General features: G+C 35.6%; 1 protein-coding gene across 4 annotated transcripts in view; it reads left to right on the plus strand.

Moving 5' to 3' along the window:
- Nucleotides 1-11,606, plus strand: part of LOC123705509 (CCR4-NOT transcription complex subunit 1) — a 34,807-nt gene extending 23,201 nt beyond the window's left edge. For 3 of the 4 annotated variants that reach the window (XM_045654304.1, XM_045654306.1, XM_045654305.1), the window contains exons 14-17: nt 5,004-5,188; nt 5,495-5,758; nt 9,193-9,332; nt 9,739-11,606. In XM_045654304.1, the coding sequence (XP_045510260.1) occupies nt 5,004-5,188; nt 5,495-5,758; nt 9,193-9,271 (528 nt within the window). In that variant the 3' untranslated portion in view covers nt 9,272-9,332; nt 9,739-11,606. Of the gene's footprint in view, nt 1-5,003; nt 5,189-5,494; nt 5,763-9,192; nt 9,333-9,738 lie in introns of those variants that run through there. The other variant, XM_045654307.1, reaches the window with a different exon arrangement.
- The last annotated feature ends 5,258 nt before the right edge of the window (nt 11,607-16,864 follow it).

The following is a 16,864-nucleotide window of genomic DNA, read 5'->3' on the forward strand; positions in this document are numbered from 1 at the left end:
TCAGATCACCAGTCACATTAAGAAGGCTTTTTACAAGAGGTGCACATTTTATAAGGCCTCTTTTACATACCTTACCGAAAGCAGACGCAGTGAGGCGTAATTTTCTTTGTTGATGCCACTCAATCGAATCTGCTTGCAAAACAGTTCTTTTTTCAAGAGACTGGCGATCTTCATCAGAAGTTTTTTCATATACTCTGATTTAGCAAAATCGAAGTCAGCTTGTTCTAGATCTGGCTTTTGACAGGAGTCGCCATAATGTTTGTCTGTGGTACTCTTTGAACACTTTTTTGGTACCCAAGATTTTGATAATCTCCGTCTTAAACCTGCGATTCTTTTTTTATTGCGAGTAATCTCTAAGCGTTTTACAGTAGGGTTAGGACTTCGCATCAAGATCTTTTTGCAAATATACGATTGCGGTTCTTTAGAGTTAAATGATAAAACTGACCCAGCACAGCGCGGCGACTTGAATAATTAATTCTTTTACCGCCCACAAACTTCGCGATGACGCTGTTGAAAACTTCTGCAATGTTACTATTTACATCATATTTGGCATTATTTACTAATCTGGTCATAATTTTTAAGATTGCAGTAAAAATATTGCTAGACTTCATTTCATCTTTGTAGATGAACATTGATCAAAATGAACAAGACTTTGTAGTCTTATTCATTTTGATCAATGTTTTTGCAAAAGTAAGGTTTGCATAACTTGTGATTTCCGAAAACATGATTTGGTACATTTATTAGGTCTTGTTTGTCTTGTTCAATAACTTTTTGGTTAAAATCTATGTCTTTGGTGTTAATGTGTTTGACAGCCCCTTTTACAGACCTACGTAAGCGCAGTATATTCTTTCCAAGAAGTTTACGGTATTTTATTGGGTAGTTAGTGTTTTTTGTTAGCTCGTCAAGTTTTGTTGAAAAATTTCTTAACAGGTGATTAGTACACTCTATTTTTTCTACCAAAAAGTTCCCATATGGTTTTGACTCTAAAATGCTCTTATATGTGCTGGAGTCCCCATCAGCAATTAATTTCGAGTAGATCAGGCCTTGGTTTGGTAAAGAGTGCTTAAAACCCTCAACTAATGCCACAGATTCCATGCCACTCGACGGCCCTTCGTAGTTTTTAAAACACGTGTGATTGGGAGCTGGCAATTTTTTGTTTTCAGACCGTGCACAAATCATACAGTATTTATTTTTAACAGCCATGTAGAGGACTTTTTTTTGTTCGGTATCCAATTATTACCGCAGCACCCGACAAAGCGTTGTAATTTTTTTTAAATGATCTTTTTGACCAACATCCGTCAGCAACAACGGTTATCATAGGTACTCCATCTGCATTAACATTACCATCTCGCACAGCTAAATCAAATTCTTCTTTTGCTGCTTCTTCTATACATTTTTCTTTTGCCGTTTCCCATAGTTCACATACTCTTGTGTGACATTTGGCATACAAATGATCTGACATAGAAGGTATTTCAAGTGAAGCAGATACCTTTTCTAAGCCCGCGTATCCAGAACCAATAGACATGAAAGCACTTACCACATTTTCGTTTAGGTCGAATTCATTTTTATCATTAGATTTTTTACAGTTCTTTAAACTCATACAGTTCTTTAAACTCAATTTAAGGTTGCACATTTTGCAAACAAACTCAAATTTAGACACAAATCCCTTCCTTTTTTTTCCTAATAGTTTCAAATGATTAAAGTTGCAACCTAATGGAGAGTTATGATGTGATATTTCTAGTAACTGTTCATATAAATACATAAAATCTACAATTCTATTTCCACCCACTCTGATTTCATCATTTTTTTCTTCTGGTTGTACTTTAAAATCTTCTTCATTTGATTCAGCTGGCGAATGAGGTATGGAAAGCTAGAAATAAACAAATTACCAAATTAGACTATTTAATAAAAGTATTGTGCTATTTATCCTACAACTAGGTTCAGGATACCTTTTAGAATTTAATGTTTGTAACTTACATTTGAATTACTTTGCGTCTTAGTTATAGCAGCAAGCCTCTGAATATTTTGTATTTCATTAAACGATTCGGCTGGCGAATGAGATGTCTAAAAAGTAAACACATTATGAAATTAGACTAATTATATAGAAGTATTGTGCAAACTCGTATTTATCAACCGATTAGGTTTACAACTTACATTGGTATTATCTGTCGTCTTATATATTGAAGCACGCCTCTGTAAATTTTGTATTTTGTCAAGCGATAGTCTAAAAAAAATAGAAGAAAAAAAGCTTTATTTTAAAGCTTTAGTAAATAATTTAGTAAATAATCTTTATTTACTGTTAGGACTATAAAGTGGTGAATGAATTACCATCTCTATGTGATTAATTATACTTACATTTCTACATTATCCTCTTTTTCTTCAAAATTTTCAGGTTGTTGTTTTCTTTCTGTCATTGTGTGATCAGATGTAATTAATGTATTCTGCAGAGAAATGCCAACATCTGGTACGTTTACCCTATAAGTAATAGAAGAAAGCTACAGTTGTAACGAGTAAATTCGTAGTTTTGGCAGTAAATAGGTAGGTAGGTAAATATATAGGTATACTAGGTAGTTGTATTAGGTAGGAGAATAGGTACTATGGACATAGATAGGCAATTTGTTACCGCGCAGCGAACGCGCAACGTTGGTAGGTAATAATAGATATGTAGATATTCTGGATAGGTAGGTATCACACAACCCGTCATTCTGAACATCTTTTGTTCTACGACTTTTGAAAAATCGTGAAAAAAAAAAACAATTCCCAATACTAAAGTCACATGATTAACAAACTTTGTATGCAGAAGCAAATTTTTTTTGAGAATTCCCGAAAGTCGTAGAGCGAAAGTATTTCAGAATGACCAGTTGTGTGACCCTCTTTCGGCTTACTAGTCTTTTCGCAACACCATGTGATTAATTATACTTACATTTCTACACATGTCTTCAAAATTTTCAGGTTGTTGTTTTCTTTCTGTATTCTGCAGAGAAATGCCAACATCTGGTACGTTTACCCTATAAGTAACAGAAGAAAGCTACAGTTGTAACGAGTAAATATAATACAATACAATACAAAATTCTTTATCACATACGGAAGGAAAGAAAAAGAAAAGAGAAAAACATATAAGATAGGTACTCATGTCAAGCGATCTCTGCCAGGCAACCTTTGGATAGGATTAGTTTTATGCAATAGAATGAGATAGGTAGGTGGTGTTTAAATTAAAAAAAAAATAAAAAGAAAACAGACAAAAAAATGATATAGGTATAAATAATTAAAGAAAAAAATATATATAATTTAATATGATATACCTATAATATATATAACTAGCTGTGCTCCGCAGTTTCACCCGCAGTGCTCCGCTCTTGTTCGTATTAACGTGATGATACATAGCCTATAGCTTTCCTCGATAAATGGCCTATCTAACACCGAAAGAAATTTTCAAATCGGACAAGTACTTCCTAAGATTAGCGCGCTCAATCAAACAAACTCTTCAGCTTTATAATATTAGTATAGAATATAGATAATACGAAAATCTATACACATAATAAATCTGTAGAAGGGTCAATTCTGTACATTGAAAATATTGAAAAAATAAATAGCAGGGGGTGTTACTGGATCGATACCAAACCCAAATATGTGATTAAAAATTTTTTTGTCTGTCTGTCTGTCTGTCCGTCTGTCTGTCTGTCTGTCTGTCTGTCTGTCTGACGTCTGTCTGTCTGTCTGTCTGTCTGTATGTGAAGGCATCACGTGAAAACTAACGGTTCGATTTTGATGAAACTTAGTATAATTATACCTTATTATCCTGGGCATAAAATAGGATACCTACTTTTTATCCCGGAAAAATACGTAGAAAAAAAATAAATCTTCATTTTTCTTAATTTTTCCGCGCGGCCGGAGTCGCGGTCAGAAGCTAGTATAGACTATAATACACATACATACATTCATACATACATACATGCAAATATATATATACATATAATATGTATATAAGTCAAATATTATAGCTGAGGTCAATATTTGTTTTTATTTATATGTTTAGTGATTGTAAATTCGTAGATTTAGCAGTAGATGGTTAGGTAGGAGAATAGGTACCTACTATGGACATAGATATAGGCAATTTATTACCGCGCAGATGGAGATATTCTAGATAGGTAGGTACCGAGTAAACTTACGAAGCAACAGGAGTATTCTCTTTGTTTTCATAACTCTTGGCCGATAGCTTTCTTGCCCTACAAAGAGTTTTATTTTATTATTTTCTTACAAATTAAAATAAGTGTTACAGCCGAAGACTGGTCAATGAACCTAACATACTGAACGATATCTGGTAAAAAGTTTTACTTACTTCATTAATTCATGCATGTGTTTAGCTAGGTGGTTTCGCCAACCACTTCTCTTTCTTCCTTTTTTAACTTTGTTTCCCATTGTGAACTGACACCAAACTCTGTTTACGTAGCAGATCCGTGCGTAAGCGCAAGCGACACAGCCTCCCCGTCTGACGGTCGAAGCCAGACTAACGCGGATACGGGGGACACGGGACGGCTCTTGTTAGACGGGGCGCAATACGCGTTAATTTTAGTATTTTCTTCGTATTAATGAATTAAACACATATTATGAAAAATTAAATTTTATAATATATCCAAAACGTTTAGTTTTATTACAATACAAAAACTCATAACCTTCCTTTAAGTATTGAAGCCGTAGTTAGATTTCAGTTGGTTCTGGTTATCCGTTGCAGAGATAACTTTGGATTTTTTTTCTATCGAGGAAACTAAAAGTAATTGCGTTTTCGAACTTTATTATCGAAAAAGGGTATTCTCAAATATATTATTATATAAATCTCATAACTAAAGCCTTAGTAATAACAATACAGCAATGCAACAGACCAACGCAATTATTTCGCAATTACATATCGTTTGCGCGATGTAGTCTTAAGTATATTTTGTAGATGTTTTTTTTTATTAAAACCGTACAAGCCCATGGTGTTTATCATTTGAGACATATTATAGATCGTGAACGAGCCGGGCCGCAGATACAACAGCCAGCTGATGAACGCCGTGGTGCTGTACGTGGGCACGCAGGCCATCGCTCACATCAGGGCGAAGGGCCAGACGCCGAACATGTCCACTATAGCTCACTCCGCGCACATGGACATCTTCCAGAACTTCACTGTTGACTTCGATTATGAGGGGCGGTGAGTGCTTTCGTACCTAATAGACATAACGTTTTTTTCGTACACTTTTTATATCATTTTTTTACGTAATTGAATCTTGTCAGACATAATAGATGGTCTTGCTTGCTTGCTTGCACTGGTCCAATATTTTATTTATGTCAGAGCAAGCAAAGGTCAGGTGGGCCACCTGATGCAGTGGTCACCACCGCCTGTAAACACTTGTTACTTTAGTACTGTTTAACAGTTTAGTGGTATTCTTTAACATTTACTTGAACTAGCTATATGAGCAGCACAGCATTTACTGTAACCCCTCACATCTACTTCTAGCTACCTGTTCCTGAACGCGATCGCGAACCAGCTTCGGTACCCGAACAGCCACACACACTACTTCAGCTGCTGCCTGCTCTACCTGTTCGCGGAGGCCAACTCGGAGGCGGTGCAGGAGCAGATCACAAGGATGCTGCTCGAGAGACTCATCGTCAACCGACCGCACCCATGGGGCCTCCTCATCACCTTCATCGAACTAATCAAGAACCCCATATATAAGTTTTGGTCGCACGAATTCGTCCACTGTGCGCCTGAAATCGAGAAGTGAGTGTCGCTGAACTTTTTACTTGAGCTCAGTCTTGCGAATACCTTTATGCTATCGTAATGAGATACGTTAGAGTTAGTTGTTTTCTTATTAGAATAACACAAATAGTATCTTCATCTACAATTATTCCTAATTTTCCTAACTAACACAGCAAGCTATCTTTTCATTTTGTATCAGGTGAGTACTTTTACTTCATGATATGGATTTTACTCACAGTTTCTCCCTGTTTTAACCCATTAATTTGTTATTAACCATACTTAGGCATACAATAAGTTAGTTTTGTCTTGAGAGAGAAACAGTGCCTTTCAAATTTATTCTTTTATCACACTGAACACAATTTTTTCTTAAGCGACCAATAGATAATCTGCTTCTTATGCCTTGCTGAAGCTTTATTAGCTAATACTAAAGAATAATAGAAGTCCCAGTTCTTACCTCATGCTTAAATCATAAGTCTAAGGACCGGTTTCACCACTTGCTCATAGTCTCTGATCAAGTGATCAAGATCTGAAATTGGCTTAATTTTTTATACAATATCTGTCATTTTAACTAAAATAAGTTAAAAAGTATATATACAGAAGCCGTGACACCGACCCTAATATTTTTTCATATTATGATACAACTAGCTTGTTGACCCGGGCCCGCCCATGTAGATATTTTTCAAATGTCATTGGACATATTTGACCCGGTTCATGAAAGACTGCATACAGTCTGCAGAGCCAGTTAACTGTAAAATAAATTTGTTTATGTATGCCGTGGGTCAAATGCCCAATGACCTTTTTAACAGTTTTACTAATCCCGGCGGAGACATATCTAACAAAGCAATTCTCATTAAAATCCGCCCAGCCGTTCTTGAGTTATAAGTGGTGTAACTAACACGACTTTTTTTCTATATATATACTAGCTGCTCCCGCCGGCTTCACCCGGGTAACATATTTTTGTAAGTTTGTCAAATTTTTATCCAGTTATTATCCTGTTCCAGGCGGATTCAAATCCAACAAAGCAAAAGCAACAGCAATATTAAACAAAATCCGCTCGTAAAGTTATGTAACTTTTACGTTACGTTACGCTTAAGGACCGATAACGCTCATTGAGCGAAAAAATATATGTTAGGTTGACTGTGACCCACCGGAGAGCCCAAATCGACTGTTGAATTTAGAAATGATTGTCCGTCGGGTTATGGTGAATAACTAATGCCCAGTAAGGCTAAAATGGCTTCTTTCGGTGAATCATAAGAATATCCTAACAGTTGGGCTGAAAAGTTTGCAAGCTTTGGAGTTGTCTACCACATGTATTCCACTCAGACGACGATCCTTTTGATTCAGAAGTGATATTAATGGTGCCATGTTTCACCTGTTGGCACATATTGATACATACATTCAGTTTTTTATGGTGCAATGCTTTTGCAATTGCTCTGAAAAATCAACTCGTTGTTAGTTTTTGTCAGCTCATGCGACAAATCTTTTTTGACAGATAAAATCATATTTATCCATTTTCTTCAAAGTAATGAAAGTGTCATCACACAAAATTCTGTATCCCAAAAATATATAGTCAGCAGTTAACAGCTGGGAAATTTGTACACATAACTTTTTAAGGTTGGGGTTAACTAAAAATCCAATCAATTTAATAATAGTAGTAGTTACTTATGTGACAGTATCCGAACTTTTCAGCCCAGTCTTGTGATATGAATCTGATTAGAAATGTTGAAATAGCTAATAAATAAGTTAGCCTCCCACTAACGGAATAAATAGAAACTTAATATAAATTTTTAAACTGGTCACACATCTTAAAATCAGAATCAGATGCCCTGCCGCTTGCGGCATTTTGTATCAAAACTGAGACGATACATAATCTTAATTTCGGTGTGTATACGCTCTTAAAAAGAATTCATAGTATGAATCATTTTGAAGTTCATATTAAACTTCATCTATTTGATGTTTTTGGTATAGAGAGTCGTAAAATGGCCACTTCATAAAATTATTTTTTTGATTCAAATTCAAATAGGTGTATAAAACATTTTTGAAGTCATCTTGTTATATTTTTTTTTTAAATATATTATACGCTTGGATACCCAAACTTACAAATTTATGTTTATATATAAGTAGTTTACAGATAGAACCGTCAAGACACCCTGTAGTTACTCTTTTAATATATAATTACACTCTGAACTAAGACATTTTCCCTGAATGAGTGAGCTTCGTGCAGTATATTATTTCTGAATTAATCTAAGTCAGATTCATTTATCGTCCGTCAAACCCCTTGCATATAAATTTTTATAAGGTAGCAGTTTCTCAGTTTTCCCAGTACAAAAAATGCTCGCTAAAATATATTAGATAGATAAATAGGTAGTTTATATGTAGCATTTATAAACTTTTATTACTTTATTTTATTTTAAAATCGTAGAATTATGGAACGCTGGAGCCTGGGAAGAATTTAAGTTTTATTTTTGATGTATCATAAATTTTTTAATTATCATCCGTGATAGTATATATGGCTATAATTTCATCCTACACAATAAAAAAATTAGCAACAATTAAAATCCATCACGATTTTATTATTTTCATTCATTTTTTAAACGTGTCAACATTATAGCTCCATATAAATGTACTGCTGAATTGATTTGTAGATGATTCACCTCGTGTAGTGGCCATTTTACGGAAATAGAGCAGTTGCTAAGTCTCATAGAAATTTAAGATATTATTCATAAGAGGATGAAATATCAATTAATGTTTTATTTTTAGGTCTACATAATGCGTCATGGCTTTTCTTCATTGCCACTACGCGTTGTGGTCGAATAGTATGTCGGGCACGACACTATTTTCCCTATGTGGTCATTCTATTATTGGAACAAGGCGCCGTGAGCGTTTTAGCTAGAGTCATAACGCGAATTTTGCGATGATGATCTTTTATGGTCACAGTTCATTAGGGCCACCCGGAACCTCGCACCGCCTTGACGCCCGGCGTCCGCTGGTTGTTTGTGTGCCACGGATTGACGCCACACTATAAGAACAATGATTATAACCAATAAACATAGCGCGGTCAACCGGTGGACCTTTCGTCGTCAATCAGTCGACTGTGGTCCTTATGGGAGACGCGCGTTGGCAAGGCGCAGTCAACGCGCGGCAAGCGTGCGAGCGGCGAGTTGTCACCGAGTGCTCGGGAGGGCATCCCACGTTGGCGACCCGGTGACGCTTCGGAGGTGATGTAGGGAGCGCATAGAAATCCATAACACGGCAGGGGGTGAGGCGATGCGGACTGGGTGCCGGGTGACTCTAATCACCGCTTTGACCTTCACTGTGACCACGACGCGTTGTGAGCAAATTTTTCACTCAATGAGCGATCGCAATTCGGTCTCTGAGCGTAAAATACCACTAAATGTTGTGCAAACAATATGGGTATACATAATCAGTATAATAACAATAAACGCTCTCGTTAGGTTGTTCGCGTCTGTGGCGCGCTCCTGCATCGCCGACAAGACGGGTGCCGGCGGGGGAGAACGGGATCTAGTTGAGTAGCGTCGAGCCATTTGGGAGTCTGTCCGGTATAAGCAGTACTTCCATGGCTTTGCCGAGAGAGGTATGTATTGCTGACATATAAACACTACACCATACTAAACCACACTAGTGACACTAAATATTTTTTATTCACCTTCCACTCACACACCAAACTTCACCTACACGTATCTTTGTAACTGATTCCTTTAGAGTTGAGACGATGTTGACCTTAATACAGACACATTTAATCTAAACTTTGTACACATATCAAAGATCGGCAAAAAAATTAATTAATATTTTCATGTAATTATCTTATACAAGTGCGATTTATTTTTTTCAATTATATTGTCAATTTTTCTTTATTAATAAATTTTTAATAGAACCACTCCTTCTAAAGATATTACACAACTCGCATAACATTCATGTGATACATTTTATTTTGAATTGTATTGTCTTTTTATAAAATGAATCGTGATTGGTGCGCGCAGGCTCTCAAGAGGCGCAAGCGGAGTCAGCGCCGCAGCCCTCAACGTCCAGCGTCCCCCCGCCCAAAGTGATGCATTGGAACAAGCTCTTCAAGAAGTAAACATTGACCGTGTGCGCGAAGTGCGGCCCGCGACAGGACGCTCGTGGCGCTCGTGCACGTGCCCGCCACACCGCACATCTCACGCTCATTCCGAGCTCGAAACATTGACGCTGAATTAATTCCACGACACACATTATACCGGCCGATCGATAGACATTTTTAATATACGAAAACAGTTTGACGTGCTCTGTGATATTTTGGTGACGCGATAACGTTTAGTGATTCGTGTAAAGTTGAATGACTACATGCCGATTGCGGTATATAAGCTCGGATCACACTCGTTTAGGTGATCTGAATCTATGCAATAATGTATTTCTATTCGTCCTACTCGGTTACGCCGTGACGTGGTGACTGATATGTGCCCTAATTCCCTCACTAGATGTATTCCCTATTGAATGTGTATGTATATAATGAAACTGATGCAATACTTAGCCCAATAAGCTCTCGTTTGATTCTTAAGTAGTGGTAATTAGAAACAATGTATTCTTTCTCAAATATATTTCCTATAATGCATGTCTTATTAATTAATGAATTTGGTACCTAAGTAATGTTTTAACTTTCCATAGAATGATATCTATTTTATTTTGAAAATTTTTAAACATGCATGCCTCCGAATATGATTTTTTTAACCCGATGAAAATATATTTATTAATTTGGCCTATTTGCATTAAAAGTCAAACATTTCAATGATTATGAATTTACAACTGAACGTCGGTTTTGAATTATAATGTTTTAAAAACATATGTGATATTTTAACTGCCGATGTCTGTGAATAATATACATACCGATAAGGCGTTTTGTGCTACACTCGACTCGCGAGGGTGTGCCAGAGAACGTTGTCCATGTGATAAGGCCCGAGGTATACATAATATTTTGGCTCTACGAATGTTTTATCGCTTGTTCGACGCAGACTCACTATGTATATGTAAGGGGCTTTGCACGCTTACGCCACGTCTGGATAAGCAATGTATTTCAACTGATAGTTTTCTAATAAACGTGATCTCTGCTACACCCTTGATCCGGCGTGATGCCATCAATATTTTTATCATAATTAAATTTGATGTTTAGCTCGTGAATCATTGTCAATTGTTTTATGAACTTAAACATAACTTGCGCACATAAGTCAATGTTTACAGACCGCAAGTCGGTGTGACTGTACGCGAGCGACTGAAGCTGCATCAAGTTGTCCCCGTACAGAGAGACGGACCTGCGGTATATTGTAACAATAAACTTAGTTTTTTGAACCGTTCGCATATAAGTATATTTTAAGATTCACTTGTGTAATAATTAGATATAGTTGTTCAAGTACTAATTATTGTAGATTTAATTAATACTAGCTGCTTGCCGGAGCTCCGCCCGGCTTGATGAATTTTTTTTTTTAGACTCAATTTTTTAAGTTATTCTAATCCTATAGGAAACGAAATCCAGCGAATCAAACATATTAAAATCTGTTCAGCTATTCTTGACTTTCATATTGTAGTGTAATATGATTTTGTTTTATACATATAGATTAAATTAAATATATTAAGGTACCAAAGCGCGTTGCATATTTTATCCAGGGTTTGAAAGTTGGCTTTTAAATATCTTTTAATGAAATATAAATTTAAAAAATTCAAACTCAGATGGTAAGCAGCACGGTTTGTAAAGCGTTTTTTTTTTTGTAATTTCATGTAATAAAAGTGGCGTATGATATGTTCTACGCTGCAACTTGTCGTAAGCCATGTACTCCATTTTTTAAAGGTGTTTTAAATAAATATTTTTTTAATCAAAGTGTTGTTTTATTCTTTTTTCTGTATCGATTCTTACTTTTAAATCACAATATTTAAAAAGGTCATTATATTTTAATATGTAACCACACCCCGGACGCGTATTGCCAAACTGTATACTGACCCAGACGCCCATAGTCTGTACTGACTACGTCGCGGCGTCTTTCCAAACTATACAAGGCCAGTACGCAACGGAGTGAAACTAATCACGTATAGTTTGGAAATAACTTTTTTACAAAGTTCTTCCAATCTATACAACAGCAGTACGCAAATACTCGCGTATACTTTGTAGTGAAGTAAGTAAGAATAGCGCTCCAAAACATAAGTACAGCGCCAGTACGCATGCGGACTAATCGTGTATGTTTCGGAGTAAGCGCGGCGTCTTTCCATTGCTCGCGTTTATATTATTGTATTGCTGTTTTGAAATCTAAATTATTAAAATGCATGTGTATTGTGTATGTAATGTTGCGTACTGATCGTATATTTTTTGTATCGATAATGCTTGTGTCTTCGTTCCCGACTATACTGCACAACTTACAATTGACAATAGTGCTAAAATGTAAGCATCTAATAAGTCCAGAAGAAGACGGTTGCGATGGCGACGGAGCCCCGCTTCGCGGGGCTCCTATTTTTGTGTAGTTAAAAAAAACACGAACCTAACCTAACCCATAGGTAACCCTTATATCTGTTACCTATTTATTTTTCTAAGCTTACCTAATAATATTTTTATTCCATATTTTACTGAATCAATCAAGAAGAATAAAAGTAGATATAGCTGTACAAGTCTTTGATTGCCTATATTATATTTATTATTTCGCTCAAACGTAAGTGGTGTAGTAGCCAGTAGGTATATTTAGTTATATTTTGCGTACTGATCGTGTATAGTTTGGAACGAAGAAGCAAGCATCCGCGTTACAAAGTATACACGATCAGTACGCAAAATTCGTGTATATATTGTAATAACAAACTTAAAAACAGTATTACAAAGTATACACGAGCAGTTTCCTATGGTTGCGTTCTGGCTATGTATAGTTTGGAAATACGCTACGTCGCGCTCATTGAAAATTGGAGCAAAGTATATACGAGCTCAGACCAATCTGAGTAGGTATGCACTTTGCTCGCTTGTATGTAAAGCAAACTGTGACATGCGAATATCTGTAACTACCTATTCAATGTGTTTAATAATTTCCCGTATATTTTTGTTACCTATGTTGTTGTGTGTGGTTGTTATACCTATCCGTGAAACTGAACAACTTTCCTAAGAACTTTCCCTAAAACATACCTATTGTGAATTATTTTGGGTTATAGCGAAAGAAAACCCGTTGTACGAGTAAGTATTTTGAAAAATTACTAACCTAACCTAACCTAACCTAGTAGGTACTTATTTCGATTCAGACACGCTCTGAATAGGTATACAGTTTGCTCTTCAACTATAAAGGCAAACTGCGATCGAACTCAGAGCAACCCCGGTCTGGGTCAGTATTGAGTATACACTATACAGTTTGGCAATACGCACCCCGGACACTCCATACAAAATTATCGTTTTGACCTTAGTTTTGACCAAGTCACACTGTAGTCACAGATTAGAGAATAGTTACTTCCTGTATACCTGGCGCGGCCTAAGATGATCCCTATGACAGTTCGTCTTAGTGATTGCTCGTATGATGGATCGTGTCGATACTTTACTATTTTATAGGCAAAGGCGTGGTTTGCATTCAGCCACCTCGGTAAACATGTTTTTACAAATATTATAAAATGAATTTTTAACGTCTATTATGTAAACGAAACGGTAAATACTTAAAACGAAAGTTTTCCAAAACATAAAAATACACCTTATCATTTTCTCGTAATTTTTAACCCATTTAACACAGTGTATATTATTTTATCATGAAAATGGAATCCCCCATTTAATTATTCTAAAAAACTTATATTATCATAGGTAAGTAAATTAAAGCGAACGGTAATTATTAATTAAGTATGCTGCGATCTTCTGTTCCATTCAATAGTGAATGAACTATAGCTTAAGTATGGAAAAAATGTGAACTCGTTTCCATTATCGAAATTTGTTTATCGATACTTTCCGCACTAGTCGATAAATGCCAACGATGTAAGTTTTGAAGGACGTAAACGTAAAGCGCAGTGGTGGCTCAGTGGTGAGACCTCGGACTTCGAATCGATAAGTCCGTGGTTCGAGACCAGGCGAGCGCGCAGGAAATAAATTGATTTTTCAATTTATCTGCGCATGTTGTAACATCACCACTGCTCGAACGGTGAAGGAAAACATCGTGAGGAAACCGACATGTCGAAGAATTAAAAAGTTCGACGACATGTGTCATCCGCCAACACGCACTTGGCCAGCGCGGTGGATTATGGCCTGTACCCCCATAGGAGGCCCGTGTCCCAGCAGTGGGAACATATATGGGCTGATGATGATGATGATGATGAACGTAAAGTCAGATTGATATAATTTCTCGTAAATGATAAGAATTGTTATAATTCCAACGGAATATCATTGTAATAGGATAAAGCTACGTAAAAATTAATAAATGCCATTTTTAGACGCCTCCAATACGTTTCTAATTTAATGGTGACGCCATTACAAGTTTGTCTCTTGAGAATAACTGTCAGTGTCATAGGGATCATCTTAGGCCGCGCCGGGTATAGTGACTGCAAATGTGTGTGTTAACGCTTTATGGTTGGCACATTTGTGACTACGCGTAAAAAAAAATTCGCGTTTTTCTGATGAAATACATCCGTAAACAGCACAATATCTAACCATTTTAGTGATGCAACGAATACTACTTTTACGAATACGAATATCAAACCTACTATTCGGCGAATACGAATATCTCGCCTTGGTAGTAAAACACTTATTTATTTAATGAATGTTTACTCTTCTATTAATTAAAATTTACATTAGGCAAATTTTTATTGAAAAAACATAAAATTCGTAGATTTTCTGGTTTTAGGCGATTTTTTTTTAGTCTGGATGTTTCCAGCCATTGAAAAAAGTCTTTCCGAAGCGACTGTACATGGCTTCAGTGTAAAATATTTTTGGACGAGTTTTTTCTGACTTGGAAAATGGACATCTTCTCGCCAAAAGGCCAGTGGATCAGCAGTCTCTGCACACGTCATATTTTTACGCGCGATTTTTAAATCTGTAGTAAATAGAGTTGCGTACAAAAATATTCGTATATTCGCCGAATACGAATATTCGGTAAATGTCTACTATTCGGCGAATACGAATATTCGTATTCGTATTCGTTGCATCACTAAACCATTTTCTACGAAAAACGATAATAACAAATCCAAAATAATAAAATTACTTTAAGTCAATTTGATTAATAGTACGGGAGCTAGCAACGTTTAAAAAAAAGTCATTTTAGTATAGTTGGGTTTTTGATATACTGTTTCTCTTGCTATTTCGGTTAGAGTCCGGGCTGTCTGGCTGGCCGCAGTGGTTGCGTTTATTAGTGCGCATCTTATCTGCACAGGAAAATATCCCTAATTTAAAGTCATTTTTTAACGCGTAATTTTTAATCTTTTGCCTTTAGATAGATCCATCAGACATAATTTTTTTATTGCAAGACGTTCTTTTCGTTGTAAAATAGGTGCCATACGCAATTTTTTTTTCAAAATAACTAAAATGTCATCGAAATAAGTGAAATTACATCAACATGAGTCCGCTTAAAAGGTAAGTAATAACTTTATTATATTATATTATTTATATTATATTATCCTTTTTTAATACTTATATTGAATAATTAGTAAACTAATATTTTTAATAGATGGTTTCATATTTATTACACTTTTGGGTATAAATATGAATTTGATGATATTTGTATTTTCTAGTGTTTGATTTTACGCAAGTATTATACATTTTGAAATTAAAGACTTGGGAAAATAATACAATGAATAAATCGCGTTTAAAATCCGTTAAAAAGTCTTTAATTTCTTGATGATATTTGGTTTTTATCAAGTTTACATTAACGTCCTATTTGAGGTTCGTTGGGAAAAAGGAGGCGATATGGTAGATTGTTGCAAAAAAACTGTAAATAGTAAAATGAATATTATATATAGTATAAGTAACACAGTGATTACTTATCCTTCACTGGGACTCATGTTGATGGAATTTCACTTATTTCGATGATATTTTAATTATTTTGAAATTAAAATTGCGTCTGGCACCTATTTAACAACGAAAAACACGTCTTGCAATAAAAAATGTATGTCTAATGGATCTATCTAAAGGCAAACGATTAAAAATTACGCGTTAAAAAATGACTTTAAATTAAGGATATTTTCCTGTGCAGATAAGATGCGCACTAATAAACGCAACCACTGCGGCCAGCCAGACAGCCCGGACTGTAACCGAAATAGCAAGAGGAACAGCATATCAAAGAACCAACTATACTAAAATGCTCACTTGTCAACGTTGCTACCTCCTAGAATATAATGTTGTCAATCTTCGTTGCGTATCGTCCTGTGGTATCGTCCTTGCAGAAAAATGCGGACCATTTTTAGGCTGATCGTGCGGGGTGAGGTAAGTGTTTAATTTTGGCGGGAGGCGGAGTGTCCGTTCTGTAGCGTTTAGCTACTATTATGTATTCTGTGATGTAACTATAATACCGCTAAGAATACTTTCAATTATAAACATAAACATGATACATAATATATTCACATAAAATTTCAAACACTGCCTTATAGTCTAAGATGCAGGATTACCTACTTGGTTCATAGTTTTTTGATGAAACCAAAATTGTATGTATATTTATAATTAGGAGAATATATTATTATATCGACTAGATTTCCAGTGAAAATTTGGCCGCAAGCATTTTTAATTAATATTCAAAATCTTTAACAGCAAGCTGAACCCTCATTTGCGGTTGGATTTAATTAGGCAACCATATAAATGACAAAAGAAAAAATTAGCTTTAATTTGATATATGATTCATAAATGTGCGTTTTGGACGTGTAACGTATTTAAATGTATTTTATGTAATTTGCCGTGATGTAGGTAGACTATAAAATATAACAAGTGAACGGAATTTTTTTCCGAAAAATCGAAGTGAAAAAATTTAATTAAACATGCTTGCGGCCAAATTTTAACTGGTAACCTAGTCGATATAATTATATTCTCAATTATAAATACTAAATATACATACATAAAATTTTTGTTTCATCAAATAAACTATGAACGAAGTAATCCTGCGGTGGGATCTAGTACCTATACTATGGTCTATGATTAGGCATTAATGATTA

This window comes from Colias croceus, chromosome Z, assembly GCF_905220415.1.
Source record: "Colias croceus chromosome Z, ilColCroc2.1".
Taxonomy (NCBI): domain Eukaryota; kingdom Metazoa; phylum Arthropoda; class Insecta; order Lepidoptera; family Pieridae; genus Colias; species Colias croceus.